At 36.3% G+C, this 20,742-nt stretch overlaps 2 protein-coding genes across 3 annotated transcripts; one reads left to right on the top strand and one right to left on the bottom strand.

Moving 5' to 3' along the window:
* Nucleotides 1–1,560: 1,560 nt before the first annotated feature.
* On the bottom strand, nt 1,561–9,539 carry LOC100818613 (RNA-binding protein 39). Of its 2 annotated transcripts, XM_003525049.5 has the most exons (13): nt 8,879–9,538; nt 6,752–6,830; nt 6,585–6,641; nt 6,055–6,110; nt 4,567–4,795; nt 4,205–4,291; nt 4,052–4,126; nt 3,860–3,940; nt 3,263–3,324; nt 3,025–3,193; nt 2,856–2,944; nt 2,604–2,718; nt 1,561–1,747 (listed from the first exon to the last, which is right to left on the bottom strand). In XM_003525049.5, the coding sequence occupies exons 1-13, from the start codon at nt 9,400–9,402 to the stop codon at nt 1,706–1,708; spliced, it is 1,665 nt and encodes a 554-aa protein (XP_003525097.1). In that variant the 5' UTR covers nt 9,403–9,538; the 3' UTR covers nt 1,561–1,705. The 2 variants fall into 2 exon arrangements, with proteins under 2 accessions (XP_003525097.1, XP_025984286.1); XM_026128501.2 differs by having other exon boundaries at nt 3,025–3,324; nt 8,879–9,539.
* A 984-nt stretch (nt 9,540–10,523) lies between these two features.
* On the top strand, nt 10,524–15,630 carry LOC548020 (ribonucleoside-diphosphate reductase large subunit). Its single transcript, NM_001250597.1, has 17 exons — nt 10,524–11,002; nt 11,089–11,150; nt 11,227–11,314; nt 11,642–11,905; nt 12,039–12,279; nt 12,371–12,447; nt 12,581–12,751; nt 12,860–12,952; nt 13,051–13,200; nt 13,311–13,397; nt 13,497–13,661; nt 13,750–13,869; nt 14,045–14,247; nt 14,323–14,472; nt 14,551–14,698; nt 15,049–15,132; nt 15,217–15,630. Exons 1-17 carry the CDS (start codon nt 10,775–10,777, stop codon nt 15,313–15,315), a joined length of 2,430 nt encoding a protein of 809 aa, NP_001237526.1. The 5' UTR covers nt 10,524–10,774; the 3' UTR covers nt 15,316–15,630.
* Nucleotides 15,631–20,742: the final 5,112 nt, after the last annotated feature.

Genomic DNA, 20,742 nt, shown 5'->3' with positions numbered 1-20,742 from the left:
TTAGACAATATAAGGATTCAGCATCTTTTTAATTTTTACAATTTTCAACATCTATCCTTAACATTGGCCAAAAATTAATCTAGAAATTCTATTGTTGATGATTTATACCAAAAAAAATAATATTATAATTAGGAGATAGAAATATAACAAAGATAGAGAAAAAAATAAGTTATTAGAAAAAAGTCATAAAAATAAGTTTTAAGAATATATATATATATAAGATATAGAATATATATATATATATATATATATATATATATATATATATATATATATATATATATATATATATATATATATGTAGTTAGGTGTACTCGACAAATTTTAGAAGAAAAATAATGTCGCTGATAAAAAAGAAAAAGAAAAAGAAAAAGGGAAATTATATTTGGCGTGACTCACGTGACTAAAAAAGAAGTAGGTATATAAAGTATACACCTTCTGGGATGAATATCCTGGGAGTACCAATTCGTGAGAACAAGTATCCTGGACGAGGCACAAGTAAGAAAGTTGCTCTTTCGAAGATGAGCATAAAAATGAAGAGCATGGGGTTATAAACAAATTAAGCGGAAGATGTTGCTGCCTGGTTGGAAGAAGGGTATTCTGGATCGATGCCGAACCTCAATGCAGACCTATACTTCCAGCAATTCAGAAGGGCCTTATCATAGCTGAGGAGAGAGGACCAACAACGGATTTGACACAACTCTTAACTGATTGGTTCAGGATTCCAATCTTGGCTTTTAGCCAGGATAACTTTTTACTAATATCATTGATGAAAAAAAAAATAAAAACATTTGTGAGTCTGATTCACAACTTGGTGACAGTTTTTCGCATAAAAAACAAATAATTTTACTGATTCTTTTTCTTTTTGCTGTTTGAATCTGTCGAAATTTTTTGTATCATCAACAGCTTATAGCTTGTTTGTTATGATGAATGTCAAATCTTATTATTCTGTTCACGCGGATGATCAAATTTTACCGATCAATCAAGATGTATGATTAATGATAATTCTGGACCTATGTGAGGTGGAGAGAACCTGACTACGGAGGCAACGACAATGGGTTGAAGTTTAGTGGAGGATGATTTGGACTAGGGGGTTCAGGGTGTGAGAACAAATTTGTTTCTTTTTTAATAATTTATTTTTAAAAAAATAAAAGTCTGATGAGACAGTTTTAATCTCAATGTATTAATCTCAAAACTATTCATTATAATTTAGGGCTAGTGCACTTTACTCTCCAAAGTGCTTGCATGCACTTTAGAGGAGCATATTCCATTTTAAAACTATGTGCTTTACGTCAACATTTTATTGCTTGGGCCCACTGTTAATTTTTTTTTACCCTTATATGTTAACATTATTGACAGTACTAGTAGTATTATATTTCTTGGGGTCTAGGTTCAAAAGTACGAACTAGGGAAGGAGGGCATCCACTGAAATCATACACGGGTCACGGGCGACTTTAGGTGTCATTATGGCTTTATCGTATAAAAAATAGAAACTTTCACATTGTTTTCGTAGGAAAATAATTGAAGTTCCATAAAAAGCCCAAAAACTGATCATAAATATCGCCAACATCAGGACATTATCATTTCTGTAATCATACATCTAATACAATTCATGAATCCTAAAAACTAGAACTTAATGGATGAAAACTAAGACCACAAAATAATGCATATTGTATCTTCAGGAGCCTCGAGGCATGTATGAACTTCAAACTTCCCCTTTAAACTTGGCTTCGTACAACTCTGGTTGCTGCAAAACAAACAATCTCTTGAAATAAATAAAGAAAAGTTTCATTATATAACATTAGGAACTATAAATCTAAAGGGGGGGGGGGGGGGGGGGCAGAAAAAGGGAAGAGAGAACAGAGACGACATTCAGGCCACACATGATATCATGGTAATGTGATTATCGGATATGATGATATAAATACTCTTACCCAATAAGACTACAGGAATTCTTATATTCTAACCCGCGGAAAAAAATTTCAGAAATATACACAACCATAGAGCGTTATAACATCCCAAACATTGCAGGAGAGACGACTGAAAAACCTGCTGATACTAAGCCTCACGTGGCGTAGCCCAAGGGTCTGAACTGAAATATGTTAATGCACAAGGATAACCAGTAGGATGGTATTTGAATAAGAGGACACCTAATTAGACATCTGAAAAAGATAATATAATCCTAGAAAAGAAATACCTCTCAAGTAAAATAAATAAGTTCAACTCCGACTATTTCATGCATCTGATGAAAAGTATATGAAAATTCCTATTTATGGATCTCTTTCTGTCCTTGGTGTCTGGTTGGTCATGGGTTCAAATCTGGAATCAGTCTTTTTGCATATGCAAGGGTAAGACTCCTCCCCTTCCGCATAGCAAGGAGCCTCTGGGGACTGGGATACATTAGTATTTTTTTAATGCAAATCATTTATTAATCCTTCTGTACAGAAATGTCATCTTGTTCTCAAGATTTTGGCAAATATCATTAAAAAAAAAAAAATTAAAAACAAAAAAAAGATCAAACACCTAATTTATTATTTATTATTATAAATCACATTTTCAAGTCCAAAGGCATGAAAGGTGGAACTCATGAATAAAAAGATTACCATGAAGACAGCAGAAATTAACCTGCGTGCAAACCATCTCAAGTGCATTGCATGTTGAGCAGCACTTGCTGCTTCCACTGTATCAAACCGCAAATACACAAAACCTGCACTTTTTCTGTATGTGTGAAACCAATTAATGAATTGTAACTCACATGTAATGTGGAATTTTTTCTTTTTTTTTTAAAAAAAAGTAAAAGCACGCAGTAAAATTTTTCATGATTATTGAAGTGTGTTGCACATTCATGAGCTTACTTGTCAACAAAAATATGCTTCACTCGGCCATATTTAGAACACTCTTCCTCTACGTCCTCTTTAATGTCTATATCAAAATCTGGTTCCGTCTGCATTGCAATGTTTGCCATCAGTACTTTGTTAAATGAAAAATCACATGGTGGAAGTATATAATTAGATAACCACAGACCTCAGTGCTCGGATCAAACATATTCTTTAAAAGTAAACACTCGCTGGGGTTTCCTACAGGTTCTACCACTGGATTAGGCATGACTAGCGTTGGTAGAACTGGTGCACCAATAGGCAAGCTGATAGCCTGCTGAGCAGGAACTGAGCCATTCACAACAGGCAAACCTATGCTGCAAAGTAGAAAACTGTGAAGATAATGAACAGATTTACAAAAATGAGCAATATTATTAACGACATACCTTGCAGGGTCTGCGCCAGCCAGCCTCTGCATAAGCAATGCTCTTGAGTGAGCATTTAAAGTCTGCATAGCAAAGCACAGCTCATAAGCAAGGTCTTCATTATGAATAAATAACATTGTTAGTATACCAGGGGGAAACAACAACAAAGATGTAGGAACAGAGAAGCTTCCTAAACACCCTCAGACCTGTCCCCGACTAGAAAGAAAAATTGTTTGAGTGCAAAAACAGAGTGAAAATGCAGAAAAGAAATCAATCTTAATCTAATTTGAGAAGAAGGAAACCTGACAGCACCTGCTTCTAAACTATGTCCAGATTAAGCAAGGAAAAAAGTGATTCTATGATACAACATTTTTAGAGCTTTTGCTTAGAAGATAACATTTTAACACCTGAGGGGAAAAAAAAACAAATTTTTTGAAGAGTTTGCATTGATGACTATAATTTTTTTAAACATATCTTTTAACAGAAAAAAGGGCCTTTTTCTTTGAAGCACAAACAACTCTAGTAAATTTGCAATATTGCATGATGAGGTATAGATTTAAAATTTTAAATGGCACATCGCCAGTTTTTGAATATTTTATATAACAGAAGCAAACTTACCAATCCACCTTCATCGTCATCCAAGTCTGCAGATTTTGCAGTTGCATCTTGGCTTGCAACATGATCTGTTACACATGAAACCTGAATTTGATGCTCAATATCAGTCAGTCACAAACAAAAGAACTGAGAATTATCATCAACAAAATTGAAAACAAACAAGTGAAAAACAAAATGAACAACACATATTTCTACCTTGATAGTCCTGCCAGCAATCTCCAATTTTCCATTTAAACTCTGAGCAGCCTTGGCATGTTCTAGATGAGTAAACTGTCCAATGAATGCAAATAATTAGATAACAATGCTACCTGAATCAAAATTACTAAAAGTTAAGAGTTAGAAACGAACTTGAACAAACCCAAAACCCTTGCAGTGTCCTGTTTCCAAATCAAGAGGCAGTTGGACAACCTCAACCGGACCAAATGGTTCAAAAATCTAAAACACGAAAAACAAAGTATATCAAATGATGATAATCTACCAATAAGATTCAAATTGGTGATAACCTACCAATATACTAGATCCAGATAAGAGAAACTTAATTGAATGTTTCTAGGGAGATATGAATTTTGTAAAGTTAATGGTATTCAATAAAATCATGTGCATTTGTATTCCTAATAAATGTAGCAAAGACCAAAAAAGAAATATGCCTTATGCCGAAACTCTCCATCCACAACACAACAGCCAATAAGACAGCAACAAAAGTAAAATACCTCCCGCAGCTGACTCTCAGTCATGTTGAAGTGAAGATTTCCCACATACAATTTTCTGTCCACAGCTCCATAGGGCCCAGCTACACCGGCCGCTCCACCAGAAGCATTAGATTGAACAAGGTTCTTTTCAGCTTCAGAAGGTTTCACCATTACAGGTTGCCCAAGAAGAAGTTGGCCAGAGAGAGCAATAGCCATTGGCACTGACATCGCATCATAAAATTCAATATACCTGCATCCTCATCAAGAACTTGCATCAAGTTTTCAGAACTAATAAACAAAGTTGCAATCAAAACTTACAAAGCATACAGCAAAGAGATGTAGGGAAACAAAAACTCTAGTGCAGACAGCTCAAGCTGAGTTTCATTTAGCCTGTCATAATAAACATTATAAGCTAAAGCATGTATTAATTATTAAATTGACAATTCAATCAGAAGAGAATAAGAGAAAACGATATGAGAATATAGGAAGGAAACCATCGAGACCAATGTTTTTAAAAACGGACCAGTCATTGAACTAATCAAGGCACTGATCCAGGGTTCAATGTTCAGCCATGGTCGAACTGGCATTAATAAAATAATAGTAATTCAATAATGCATAAAATAATATGAAAACATAATATAAATTTATAAAACTAAAAATAAAACATAATGCTATAGATTCTTAATATTCAAAGTACACACAAAAGTTCAAACCAAAATCTAAGTTTCAACAATACACAACAATGCTCATTAACCATAATAACTTTAGGTTCATTTTTCATGTTTTTATGGAAAACAAATCAAAATAACATTATATTAAGCATTTTCCATTAACCCGTTGTAAACCAGTGTTCTGGTCTGACCAGTTTTCAGAACAGTGATTGAGACAGGAAGAGGCAGAATTAGCAACAGTAACAGACTTTGGCTATATATGTATACATGAGAAAATCCAATCCTAAGAAAAGAAATCAAACCAAAAACTGGCAGCTGGCTTTGCTCAATAACTCACTTGTAGCTACTCATCTAGCTACTTATAGTCAATAATAGTAAAAGTCAAACAGAACCAAATCCATGAGCATCTCATCTAGCTACTTATAGTCATTCTTCTAAAAAAAAATAAAAATAGAGATATATAGAAAAGGAGAGTAAAATTTCCTCCATATCAACCTTACCAAGCCCCACAACCAATACAAGGGGCTTCCAATTAATAAATGGAGGAAAATAAACTAAAAGGAGTATCAGCACACAAATGAAATCCTCATTGTATGGCATGCAGAGGAAGAAAATTGGGAATAGGACCAAACAGAAAACTAGGATTATGTCATCTACCTTGAGTGCGCAGCATGAATTGATTAAACATGAGTGCAAGGTATTCCCACCATCCCTCATCATTATCGCATTGCTAGTCCATTTAAAGATACAGTTAAACATGATTCTTGGAAGTTCATATCCTAATACCACAATAGCACATACATTTAAACAATAAATTATTTGACAATAAAACACATACCCAACTCCTTTAGATCGTCTTGAGTTCCTATCCATGATCAGACGGACATCTCTCACCTAAAATGAAAGGAAAGAACATTAAACTTGACGGATGAAGTACCTCATACAAAGGCAAATATATAACATTCACCCTAAGCATGCAAACCAAACACCAAATTTGTGACGTTGAAAATATCATCATGTAATGTAACCCCATATTCATTCATCGCACAAACGAATGTTGAGACATAACAAAGTTGCTCTCCTACTTAAAACTGAAGGCAGAGGACAATATACTGCAACAGAAACCAAATGTCTCAGAATAAGAAGCATTCAGTATGCTTGTAAGAACTTCTACATTGTATATAATTGTTATCACTACTCATGAATGAGAAACAACAATATACTAAATACAAAGCATAAAATATGATAATATTAATAGTTTAAATGACAACAGAAGTCAATAAAGTTCCAATGGAGACAAAAATGGTTTGATAGGCAAGTCATCACAGTTCCAATGGCAAAAGTACATCAAATTTAATAGCAACTGACCTTGCCAGCTTTTGAAAAGAACTCATACACATCTCTCTCTGTTGCTTTTAACGGCATCTGAAACCACCACAGGGCAAATAGCCAATCATCAGAACAAGACACCAAATATGTAGAACTTGTATATTCATATAATTTAAAACAAACAAAAATAGGAACTTCCAATCAACCTGGTAGGCAAAAACAGTTCTCTGATCCCTTTCTGGGTCAGCCTCAGGTTCTGAGGCCTCTTTCTTAACCCTAAATCTCCTGCAACTCAAATTATAATAAGGTTATTAAAAAAATAAAAGAGAAGTTCATATTAGTTAATTTAGAATCTTGCTAAATCTTAGAGTCAGAGTAGCCAAATGAATGCCTATGGCCCCAAGATAAGAGGTGTCACCACCTATTGGGACCATAGGAGTATCTTTCTGGTTCAAAAGAGAAACACCTTTATATCATATTTATAAATCATAACAGTAGAAAAAGCCTAGCCAACTAACTTTACAATGAGATACTAAAGGGTGTGATATTTATCATATAAAAAGAATAACTAGTTTTGGGACACTTAGCAGCAAGGAACTTAGCATCTAGTGAGTTGCACACATCAATGTAACATATTTCAAGGAAAGTAGTCAAAGGTGAAAATTTCCCTTTAGGCACCAAGGGATTTTAATGCCTTGAGGTGATGGGCACTTAAAACTTAAAAGTATACACCTTAGTAAAGAAAACAGAGATATGTTAATGCCTTGTGGTACCATACCGATGATATGATTGATATAGATTCTCAGGCCACCTCAAGGTCATTAATGGAGTGAGAATTGCAAACAGCAAAATCACATATTAGAGTATTATAAGGAGCTGCAGTTATTCAACTACAGACTCATCTAGCTTCTAGTAGAAGTTAGTTAGACAGTTACTGTTAGACTAACAGAATTGTCTATATATTCTCCTTTGTAAGTCTCAATTACTTGGGTTAATGAATAACATTTTACTCCTTCATTCATTACTTTCTCTATCTCTCTCTCTCTCTATTCTCTCAAACTAGGAAATCTATGATTGTATCAGAGCTTAGTCGATCATCAATGGCAACAAACTCTGTTTCTTCTTCTTCCGCTTCCGCTTTTCTGAGTTCAATTTCACAGAAGCTTGATGATTCGAATATCTCATTATGGCAACAGCAAATTGAGGCATTGAGCCTGTCATCAAATCTCACAAACTTCAAAGGTTTGTTGGGAATCCACAAGTCCCGTTATGATTCCTTACTGAAGCAGATCGCAAGGCAGGAATGGAGAATCCTGCATATGAGACGTGGGAACAGCAGGACCGGGTTCTTCTCACCTGGTTGCAATCGACTCTGTCTATACATCAATTCTGTCTCAAATCATTGGTTGTGTTCATTCATGAGGTCTGGGAACGAATCCATGATTATTTTCACAAACAGACGTGAGCCAAAGCAAGGCAGATTCAAACTGAATTGCATGCAACGATGCTTGAAGATAAGTCGACGTGCGAGTTCCTGCTTAGGATCAAAGCAATTTCCGATTCGCTTGCCTCTTTCAAAAGTCCAATTTCTCTTCAGGAACACATTGAAGCTATACTTGAAGGACTTCTACAAGACTATCATTCAGTAATCTCAGTTATCGAAAGTAAATTCCAACCTCTTCCTATTGAAGAAGTTGAAACGCTGCTGTTAGCTCACCAAGCTTGATTGCTGAAGTTTCAAAAACATACTTCTGAGAGAAGAGAGAGAGTAGGGAATGAAGAAGGAGTAAAATGTTATTCATTAACCCAAGTCATTGAGACTTACAAAGGAGTATATATAGACAATTCTGTTAGAGAGTCTAACAGTAACTGTCTAACTAACTCCGAACTAACTATCTTCTATTAGAAGCTAGATGAGTCTGCAATTGAATAATTGCAGCTCCTTTATAATACTCTAATATCACATAAGAAATATATAACACGAAGAAGCTAAAATGCATAAAATCTACCCTCAAATGATACAAATCCTGTCACATTTCTTTAAACCAAATAGAACTCTTATTCCCAACTCAGTCCCTCCTTTTACTTAAAAAAAAAATTAATTGTATGAAGGACACAACTTTGTTAAAGTTCTTTAGGTGCTTTTGGTATTGTTCTCCAATCAAACTTGGTGTTTTGCTGCGGTAACCCACATCGTAAAGGTTTCCATTAAAGCTCAACATAGATTACCAACGTAAAACTCCAATTCTGATTAGAGAACCGTACCGAAAGTACCTACGACACTGTATCTAAGTTCAGTCCTTGCGTAAAACACAAAGGAGAGAGCAATTTACCGGCCATCGCGCATTTCGAAATCTCGCTCCCTGTCTCTGTCCCTCTCGGAGCGACTCCTGCTCCTTGTGGATCTCTCCCTCGCCTCTTTTTCCCCCTCTCTCTCCTTATCCTTGTCTCTTCTCTCGCGCTCCTTTTCCCTATCTCCGTCCCTATCACGGTCTCTCCTATCCCTATCCCTATCCCTATCCTTATCCTTATCCTTATCCCTCCTCTCTCTATCCTTATCCCTGTCTTTCCTCTCTCCGTCTCTCTCCCTCTCGCTCCTGTGACGGCCGGAGGAACGTTCGCGGTCACGGTCTCTTTCTCTGTCTCTGTCGCGATCTTTCTTGGAACCACCGTTCTCGTCGTCGCCCCTTGACCTCTTGCTCTTTCTGTCATCGGCGTCGAGATCGTCGTCGACGTCGCGGGGCTTCCGGTAACTCCTCTCGCTCTTGTCGGTGATGTCCTTCTTCTTCTTGGAGGAGTCTTTATCTATGTCTTCCTCCACTGTCTTCTCCAGGTATTCGTACTCGTCGAAGTCCATTGGTTCCTCCTCCTCCTCCTTCTTCTTCAGCTGAATTCTGAATTTCTAGGGTTTTAGGGTTTTAGGGTTTTCTTTACTCTTTCAGTCTTTCCAGATGATAATAGCTGTTGCTTCCTCCGGTATTCGTAACAGTATTATAGAAGCTTTAATTCATTTTATTTTTTCTGACTAAGCTTTAATTCATATCCCTACATAAAATAAATATTTTTAATTATATTATGATTAAAATTTATAATGTTCCTATCATAAAAATATATAATGCTTACGATAAAGGCTAAATTATGGAGTTGGTTTTTATCTTATACTTTAAATTTCCTTTACTAGTATCTATGTCAGTTATAATTTTTATGAATTAAAAAAAATTGAGCTTTTGTTTTATTAAAAGTTTAATTTAGTTTTTTATAATTTAAATTTTATCAATTTGAGGAGTTTTTTTAAATTGATTCATATGGTTAATAATTAAAAAATGACACAAAACAATATTTATTAGTTTATACATGTTTTTGTATGCATAATTAACATAGCATGGTTTTTAACTGATGTAATAATATTTAAAATTAAATTTAGGGCATTTTGATTGGGATACAACAATCTAGAATAACTCTCAACCTGAGAAATTAAGCACATCAATATTTAAGTTCTTTCTAAAGAAGTTGTTAATATTTTTAAAATGTATAAATTAAATTATAATTTTAGTTTCTCTAAATTTCCAATTTCACAATCTTAATCCCTTCCCTTTTAATTGAGAAATTTGGTTTTCCTAGTTTCAATAATTTGCAATTTTGCTTATTTCACAATTATATTTCGGCTATTAACTCATAATAACAATCAATAGAGTTATTAAATTAATTATATATTAATTAAAACTTGGATCAAAGAATATTACTCCCATTATTTTTTAAAAAATAATTTCTATTTGTGCTTTTCCCCCTTCAACTCTTAGAATTCCGAACTATATATGTGTTAACACAATTGATTTTTTTGTTGAAAAATTGAAAGAATAATAAAAGTGCACATAACATGAGTTGAATCAAGTAAGAAACAAAACAGATATAAAAAAGCGCTTCCTTCTACTTTATTTCAAAAAGAGCGTGGTCCCGCAGCACCTAGCGTAACCCACTCTCCCACAATTCATTTAATTCAAGTTCTGAATTCCAAATGCAACGTTCTCGCGGGAAAATTTCGAAATTGCACACATTTGCGAGGGAACCCTCATTATTCAGCCGGCAAAATAAAAAAAAGAAATCTTTCACATATCCCAACCCCTCAGCACACAAACACTCTATTTATACCCTCGCGCCTGCGCCAAAACTGTTCGACGAAATTCTCCACTGAGAGACATAGAAAACCGAGAAAAAGAAAAAAAGACAATATGTATGTGGTGAAGAGAGATGGGAGGCAAGAGACGGTGCATTTTGATAAAATCACCGCGCGTCTCAAGAAACTTAGTTACGGTTTAAGCACCGAACACTGTGACCCTGTTCTGGTGTCTCAGAAAGTGTGCGCTGGCGTCTACAAAGGCGTCACCACTAGCCAGCTCGATGAGTTGGCGGCGGAAACCGCCGCGGCTATGACCGCCAACCACCCTGACTATGCTTCTGTGAGATTCTTCTCTTTTCTCGCGCTTTTTTTGTGGTTCATATTATGGCTTAAAGGCTGATCTGTGTGATTTTGTGTTTGGTGCAGTTGGCTGCGAGGATTGCCGTTTCAAATCTGCACAAGAATACGAAGAAGTCATTTTCTGAAACGTAAGTGTGATGGAGAGCCGTGTCTGCGTTTTGTTATGAATTGTTCTTTACCGTGGGTGAATTGTGACTGTTTCAGGATTAAGGTTATGTATTACCATTTTAATGAGAGATCTGCGATGAAGGCTCCTCTGATTGCTGATGACGTCTATGAAATTATCATCAAGGTAATTCTATTTGTTGCTGTTTGAAATTCGGTTTGTGCGTTGTTTATTTTCCATTGGATTACCCACATAATCGTGGTTTTCATTTGTGAATGTTTCTTATGTGTGATGGATCTGGTGTCGTATAGGTTTGACTATCTGATTGTAGTTGGTTTATGTTTCAAAATTGGAAGATATAGGCCTTGGAGTGGTTTGAGTACAGTTACTGATTATTGACAGTTATACTCTGTGTGTGTGAGTGTGGTGTAATTCTATGCTTTTAAGTTTTGTTTGGCTGTGTTTTAGTATGATGTGAAATTCACTTTGGTATTGTTTTCTATTTTGTTTTAGAATGCTGCTCGATTGGACAGTGAGATAATCTATGATAGGGACTTTGACTATGATTACTTTGGTTTCAAAACTCTTGAGAGGTCATACCTCTTGAAGGTTCAAGGAAAGGTTGTGGAAAGGCCTCAGCACATGTTGATGAGGGTTGCTGTTGGAATTCATAAGGATGACATTGATTCTGCTGTCAGAACATACCACATGATGTCTCAGAGATGGTTCACTCATGCATCTCCAACACTTTTCAATGCAGGAACACCTAGGCCTCAGGTATAGTTTCTGTTAATGCTCTTTCCCTCCATGTCTCCCTTTTTTTGTGAGCATGTGGTGTGCTTTTTGTCCTTATTGTGTAAGATTACTATGGTGACCTTATGCAGTTGGATATGTTTATGTGCATTGGCAGTTGAGTAGTTGCTTCCTTGTGTGCATGAAAGATGATAGTATAGAGGGAATATATGACACTTTGAAGGAGTGTGCAGTCATTAGCAAATCAGCTGGAGGAATTGGTGTTAGTGTTCACAACATTCGTGCCACAGGAAGTTACATCCGTGGCACAAATGGGACATCAAATGGTATTGTTCCAATGCTGCGTGTGTTCAACGATACTGCTCGCTATGTTGATCAAGGGGGAGGCAAGAGGAAAGGTAAAATAATCATTTACACTGTTGATAATTTCTACATTGTAATTTTAATGAATATTTATAAATTGTCTTGCACATTTTGTGTTTCTTGTAGGTGCATTTGCTGTGTACCTGGAGCCATGGCATGCTGATATATTTGAATTCTTGGATTTAAGGAAAAACCATGGAAAGGTATGATTGATGGGTCTTTAAAAAAGTAGCAATTTTGGTTCCCATTATTTAGTTTTGACCCTAGTTTTTAGTTCATGCTAGTTAAAGAATAGTTCTATTTTATTGATATAGCCACATGTTGTTATTTATGCAGGAAGAGCATCGAGCTCGAGATTTGTTTTATGCTCTTTGGGTGTCTGATCTCTTTATGGAAAGAGTTCAGAGCAATGGGCAATGGTCTTTGTTTTGCCCCAATGAAGCGCCAGGTTTGGCTGATTGCTGGGGTGAAGAATTTGAGAAATTGTACACTCAATATGAAAGAGAAGTAAGTTTTGGTCTTTGTATGTTGACCTGTTTTAATGTTTTGCATGTTTTGAATATTCCTTTTGCTTATTATTGCCTTGCTTTTCTAACCAAATTGATGTGTACATAGGGAAAAGCAAAGAAGGTTGTTCAGGCACAGAATCTCTGGTTTGAAATTTTGAAGTCCCAGATAGAAACTGGAACTCCTTACATGCTTTTTAAGGTGGTTTACAAATGCATGTTTAACTTTTGCTAGGTTTCTATTTCAGTGCATTTTGTATTTATTTTTCATTGAAACCTCTTCCTTTTTCTATATCCTAGGACACTTGCAATAAAAAAAGCAACCAACAGAATTTGGGCACAATCAAGTCATCAAACTTGTGCACTGAGATAATTGAGTATACAAGTCCAACAGAAACGGCTGTGTGCAACTTGGCATCGATTGCCCTGCCGCGATATGTAAGAGAGAAGGTAGGACATCCCTGGCATACTTCATGTGTTAGGATCAGACGTATTTGATTTCTTGGTAGCTATAGGCCAACTTGTTATTCCTGATCTAGGATGTTTATCCACTTGCATAGGGTGTGCCCATGGAATCTCATCCATCTAAGCTTGTTGGAAGCAGAGGCTCAAAAAACCGATATTTTGACTTTGACAAACTGGGAGAGGTACAATTTCTAGTTATTCTTGAACTAAACACTATACTGGTTGTTCTTTATGTGTTTCAATATGTATTGACATTATCATTATATGACTGATAATTATAGGTTACTGCAATAGTGGCAACAAACCTCAATAAAATAATTGATGTTAATTACTACCCAGTTGATACTGCTAGAAGATCAAACATGCGACACCGACCCATTGGTATTGGAGTTCAGGGTCTTGCCGATACCTTCATACTACTAGGTGTGGCATTTGATTCACCAGAGGTAAATAACATTTATGGGACTGCTTTTTCATCTACAATTTAAGCTAGAGGTTCATCAATTTGATAGTTTTCCTGGACATGGGATGCAGGCTCAGCAGTTGAACAAGGATATATTTGAGACTATATACTATCATGCACTAAAAACTTCATCTGAATTGGCTGCAAAAGAAGGTCCCTATGAAACATATAGTGGTAGTCCTATAAGCAAGGTACATTCCTGTTAAATGTTTTTATACTTGTGTCTTTTTAAGTGTCCTGAGCTATATTCATAATGCACTGGAAATGCTCATGTATATTCAACTTAATTTTTTAGGCTTATGATTAGAAATGTAAACATCCACGATGTTTGTATGTAGTGGCTTAGGTGATTTTTGTATTGTGCAGGGAATTCTTCAGCCAGACATGTGGGGTGTGATGCCCTCAAGTCGTTGGGATTGGGATGCACTTCGGGAGATGATAGCAAAGACGGGTGTGAGGAACTCACTTCTTGTTGCCCCTATGCCAACTGCATCAACTAGCCAGATTCTTGGCAATAATGAGTGTTTTGAGCCATATACTTCTAATATCTACAGCCGCAGAGTTCTAAGGTTTATTGCCATATCATCTTATTATGTTTTGATATCTTATTGATCTATCTTGATTGTTAACTGTTTGTCTTTCAGTGGTGAATTTGTTGTAGTGAACAAGCATTTACTTCATGACTTGACTGAAATGGGACTTTGGTCTCCTACAATCAAGAATAATATTATCTATGAGGATGGTTCAGTTCAGAAAATCCCAGAAATACCTGATGATCTGAAAATCATATACAAGTATGAGATTTGTGATTTTGTTACTTACCCAAACTTGGCTCTAAGATGTTTATGCTAAACTCAGTTTGAAATTTTCAGGACTGTTTGGGAGATTAAGCAAAAGACATTGGTTGATATGGCTGTTGATAGAGGATGCTACATAGACCAGAGTCAGAGCTTGAATATTCACATGGATCAACCCAACTTTGGAAAGTTAACTTCTTTGCATTTCTATGCATGGTCAAAGGTATCGACCTTCTTCCTTGGGTCTAGTTAATGTCATTTTTCATTGGATTGTGTTCATGTTGTCTCTAATAAAGGATTTTGTGTGTTTGGTAGTATGTTCTTTGATGTTAAATTTACGTTTGCTTTCACAGTTGGATCTTTTAGTAATAATGGATTTCAGAGAGGAACATTTAAAAATAGATAAATCTATACACTGCCTACAGCTGTGTTTATTTCTTCTGCATTGCCTTTTATTTCTAGATACACTACTAGGTGGATTTTATATTATTAGAAACTAGGTCTCTTATTGGGGAAATTTCAGACCTACTTTTTACTGATTGATGTTTATTGCTTTTTGATTTGGCATGAAAGGGTTTGAAGACTGGGATGTATTATCTGCGATCACGTGCCGCAGCAGATGCTATCAAGTTTACTGTTGATACCTCTATGCTCCATGTAATAAGAATTCATTGTCATCAATCTTCCTTATTCATGTAATTATATACATTTTGATATTAAATGTTTCTATTGTGAGTGCAGGAAAAACCTATGGCAGAGGAAGAGGATGATAATACCAAGATGGCACAGATGGTGTGCTCTTTAACAAACCGAGAAGAGTGTTTGGCTTGTGGAAGTTGAAAGCATTCCAAGTTGCATTTTCCCGGATTGATTTTGGGCCTAAAAACCCTTAATAAGTGCAAACCTCAAAAATTTGTTTTAGGCCTTAATGATATAAGGTTCAACTCATACATGATAATCTTAAGCATTCTAAATTATCTTTAGAGCTTTGTATAGTACTTATGGTGTTAATTTCATTTGTACCTGTTTATGTATTGTATGTTAAATAGTTGAAAGATGTCATTGTTGGTAGCATGTCAACTGTCCAGTGAGATTCTTTATTTCCTACATTTAAATGTTACTATTTGCTTATCTATTCCTTCTAAAATTTTAGCATTATTGTTGTTCATCCAGTATTGTTAATTATGTTAGTTAATTTGTTAATTTGTTTCTTCTAAAATTCCTACGGACTAAAAAAATATACTACATTTATTAACAAAATTAACATCTCATTAAAATTTTAGTGAGATCAAAATGGGATGAAATATTTTGGAAGGACCAATTATTTAGTTTTTTTTATTTATCAATTGTAACTTTTTTTAAGTGATTAAAATCAATAACTCGATAAAAAGGTTTAAATTATAACAAAAAAGAGATAAAGAGGCTAAAATGTTAAAAGGAATGGGGGAATTAAACTGAAAAAAGTTTATAAATCAATATTTATTTTACCTATTTAATTTGATATATTATGTGTCATAAATTTCGCTCTAAAGAATTTGACGACTCATTACTAAATTTTTGCGATTTGACTGACTAATAAAGTATTTTAAGAATTTTCAAGCCTTAATGCATTGAAATTAAATACTTATAATATAAGTACTTAAAACTAATATAGTAATCCATTCAAAATATGTGTTTTATTTTACTTTTTAAGTGCTAGGAGGATTTAAGTTTGAGTTAGTTAGCGATTATTTGAAAACAGAGCTGATATTTAATAAGAGAGAGAGAAATCCTTGAGTTTCTAAAAGAAAGGGTACGAATGATGATGTTCCGACTCAAGTTAAAATTTGACACCTGGCAATATTTTAAAATTTATTTTCTTTTTCAAACTTACCCTTTCTACACCGTTTGGTCGACAAGCACGCGCTAATTCACATTGCCTGAAGAGTGAAGAAGTCGTTGGCAACACACAGTCTCCCAGGCGCTACTTCGCCCCTTTATTCTCCGTCTCCGGCGTCTCCACCACATTGCTTACGGTACGGTGAACTACGCCATTCTCGTGACCGCGTCGCCGCTCGCATCGTACGTCTAGTTCAAATAGATGATTTTGGAAAACAGTATGATACGTGAAGGGCTCAGGACCCACGTCACGGCGAGCTTCGCGGCTGGATTCGTGGCGGCGAACCCGGTGGCCATGATCAAGACGAGGGTACCATGGCACTTTATAAGTGGTTTCCGATTGAGTTATGCGAACTCAAAATCGTCCCCAGATGTTCTTGTACAAAAATTGGTTGTAAGTTGTAACCTTTTTTTAGTACGGTGAAGATAAAAATGGTCAAAGTTTAGATCTTTTCTACTTGAGGGTGGTGATGAGTAGGGAATTGAAAGCATGAATTGTAGTATTTTTTTTTTTACATAGATCTAAATAAATGGAATTTCTACAAGAAAATTGTGATTCTTTGTGGAGCTTCTAACAGGTTCAACAATGGTTCTGTTTTATGTATGTGTATATATATATATATATATATACAATAAACTCAGTTCAACAATGGCAAACAAGTGCAGCGTTTATGTTGTGAGATACTGAGATCCGCATCTAAGCACGATGGCCATGATTGTTTCATACTTTAACTTTTTTATTGGTTCGGCTGATCTTTCCGCTAAAACTTTTCGGAAGCCATAGAACTATAAAAAAACCACAAGTACATGTTGAAGCTTGGAGCTTGATATAGATATCATTTCAGTCCCTTATTAAGCTGTACTTGTTTGTTAGTTAGTTTGTTATTTCTGTTATGTCTGTTATTTCTGTAAAAGGGACTCTACTGCAATTGGGTTTGGTGTAGAGATCCTGTGCTAAATGTATAAAAGGGAAATGCCTCTATGAAATGAAAATGAGATTTCTTGCTCACAATATCCTTACTCTTGTGTTCAGCTTCAATCTTAAGTTTGTGTTTTCTAGCTTAAGGGTGCTGTAAGCACCAGGTCTAATAGTACAGACAAGAAAGGGTAATAAGGCGACACTCACAACGAAACACTTTTATCATTATGTGTAGTAACTATTGATTCTATATTTTGGTTTACTGCTTTTAACATTTCTTTGTAACCGGTTGTGACTTTTATAACTCTGGGGTTACTGCTGTATAAATAACCCCTTTCTGTTGCTATGCAGAGGTGAAAAATTGATTCCTTAGAAGAATAACAATATCATTCATCTTCTCTGTGTATATGTGAATATATCTTTCTTTTTAGTTTGATCTTGTTTTGCTGTATCATTGCAATATGAACCAACAAGTGGTGTCATTTGTGGGGACACACGCAAAGGTTAACAAGATCATTCAAGAAATGACAACGAAGTTTGACATTGAGAAGTTCACTGGCTCCAATGACTTCGGGCTATGGAAGATCAAGATGGAAGCAATCTTGATTCAACAAGGATGTGATGAAGCATTGAAAGGGGAGTCGAACATGCCTTCAACCTTAACGCAAGCAAAGAAGAAGAGCATGATTGATAAGGCCAGAAGTGCAATCATATTGTGTCTTGGTGATAAGGCACCGAGGGAGGTTGCAAAGGAGAAAACTGTAGCTGGAATATGGGCAAAGCTGGAATCGCTGTACATGACCAAGTCTTTGGCCCATAAGTTGTGACTCAAACAACAACTCTATTCATTCAAGATGGTGGAGTCAAGGACGATCGAGGAACAACTTGCAGAATTCAACAAGAACATTGATGATCTTGAGAATATCGGGGTGAAACTAGAAGGGGTGAAACTAGAAGATGAAGATAAAGTTGTCATTCTTCTAAACGCTTTACCTAAAACCTTCGAACACTTTAGAGATGCTCTTTTGTATGGGAAGGATAAGTTAATTACCTTGGAGGAGGTGGTCACCTCAATTCGAACCAAAGAATTCCAAAAACTCCAAGATTCGAAGATCACAGAGGAGGTGTCATCTGGTCTAACAACTATAAAGGAAAAAAGGGAGAAGGTAAATGGAAGAAGTCGAAGCCTGAAACCAAGAAGCAGGTTCGATGTTTCAAGTGTCAAAAGGTTGGTCATATCAAGAAGCACTGTCCTGAGAAAGGTACCAAGGACTCTCGGGTTATTGAAACTGCAGATGTTGCAGAGGCGTCTAAAGGATATGAATCTGTTGGGGTCTTGGTGGCTTCAACTGACAATTCATAGAAGAGTTGGGTCATGAACTCAGGATGCACATACCATATGTATCCTGTAAAGGATTACTTTGAGGATCTTGAACAGAAGGAGTATGGAACAGTACTTCTTAGGAACAACAAGGCTTGCAAGGTGCACGACATTGGGACTATCAGACTGAGAATGTTTGACAATAGGGAAATGCTGCTGCAGGATGTGAGGTATGTTCTAGAGCTCAAGAGAAACCTTATCTCCATAAGCATGTTTGATCTTATGGGATACACTACAAATGTTGAGAATGGGATGATGAAGGTGTCCACCGGAGCCTCAATCATTGCTAAGGGAAGGCGAAGCAATGGGTTGTACATCCTAGAAGAATCCATAGTAATTAGGCATGTGTCTATTGCAAGTCAGACAATGGAAGATAAGTCTAAATTGTGGCACTTGCGGCTAGGCCACATCAGTGAGAAAGGCTTGACATAACTTGAAAAACAACACTTGCTGATGAGTGATAAATTCCATAAATTGGAATTTTGTGACCAGTGTGTCATGGGGAAATCTCACAGCGTGAAATTTGGGACATGTAAGCATACTTCAACCAGAGCCTTTGAGTATGCTCATGCAGATCTATGGGGACCATCGAGGATCCAAACACATGGGGATGGATCCTATTTCTTGAGCATTATCGATGACTATTCAAGAAGAGTATGAGTCTACATCCTAAGGAACAAAGCTAAAATATTTCAGAAGTTCAAGGAATGGCATACTCAAATTGAAAATCAGCAAGGAACCAAGTTGAAGGTCTTAAGGACAGACAATGGACTTGAATTTGTCTCAGATCAATTCAATACTTTCTACACACATCATGGAATCAAGAGGCACAAAACAGTTGCTGGTACTCCTCAACAAAATAGCCTTGCAGAAATGATGAATAGAACCATTCTGGAAATAGTGAGATGCATGCTTCTTGGAGCAGGTTTGCCCAAGGTTTTCTGGGGAGAAGCTACAAACACAACTGTGTATTTGATCAACAGAGTCCCTCATCTGCCCTTGAATATAAAACACTAATGGAGGTTTGGAGTGGAAGTCCAGCAAATTACTCTAACCTAAGGGTGTTTGGAGCCTTGACATTTGCACATGTCAAGAAGGACAAGTTGAAAGCTCGAGCTATAAAATGTCTATTCCTCGGGAATGCTAAAGGAGTCAAGGGGTACAGGCTGTGGAGGTTGGACCCAAAACCTTCCAAGCTCATCATCAGTAGAGATGTGACATTTGATGAGACAAAGATGGGAATGTATTTTGAAAACTCAGAATGTGGGAAAGAGAAAACTCAAATTGAGGTGGAGCCTTCTACTGATAAAGTGCAAGAAAACTCTCAGATAAATCCAATTACTGACTTAGACAATACACCAGAGGAAACTGGACACTCAGTTTCAAATTTAAGGGGATCAAAACATGCCATTAATGATTACCAGCTTGTTCGTGATAGGGAAAGGAGAGTTCCTAAACCAAATAGAAAGCTTGCTCAAGCTGATCTCATCTGTTATGCTTTAACTGTAGCTGAAGAAATTGAAGGATCAACAGAACCAAGGAATTTGAGGGAGGCATGTGAAACTGATGAAAGGCAGCTTTGGCATCGTGCCATGGAAGAAAAACTTGAGGCACTCAGGAAGAACAATACCTAGAGGCTTGTGGAACTACCTAAGGGACAAAAGGTAGTTGGTTGCAAGTGGATCTTCAAAAGGAAATTTGAGACGAAGGACCTTGGGGAAGTTAGATGAATCCTTGGTGTTGATATTTAAAGAGATCAGTTGAAAAAAACTTTGCTCTTATCCGAACAAGCCTATATGCAGAAGGTAGTAGAGAGGTTTAAGATGCATCAGTCTAAACCTGTGGGCACACCTTTGGGGCAGCACATGAAGCTCTCGAAAAGTCAAGGTCCAATATCAGATGATGATAGGAAGAAGATGGATGTAGTTCCCTATACTAGTGGGGTTGGAAGCATCATGTACGGAATGGTCTGTACAAGACCAGACTTGGCTCATGCTGTGAGTGACAGGTTCATGGTGGAACCTGGTCAAGCACACTGGGAGGCTTTAAAGTGGATGTTGAGATATATAAATGGAACTCTGGACTCAGG

Source organism: Glycine max, chromosome 5, assembly GCF_000004515.6.
Source record: "Glycine max cultivar Williams 82 chromosome 5, Glycine_max_v4.0, whole genome shotgun sequence".
In the NCBI taxonomy this organism is placed as follows: Eukaryota; Viridiplantae; Streptophyta; class Magnoliopsida; order Fabales; family Fabaceae; genus Glycine; species Glycine max.
Note: the sequence above shows the minus strand (reverse complement) of the source record. Positions and strands in the feature narration are given on the sequence as shown.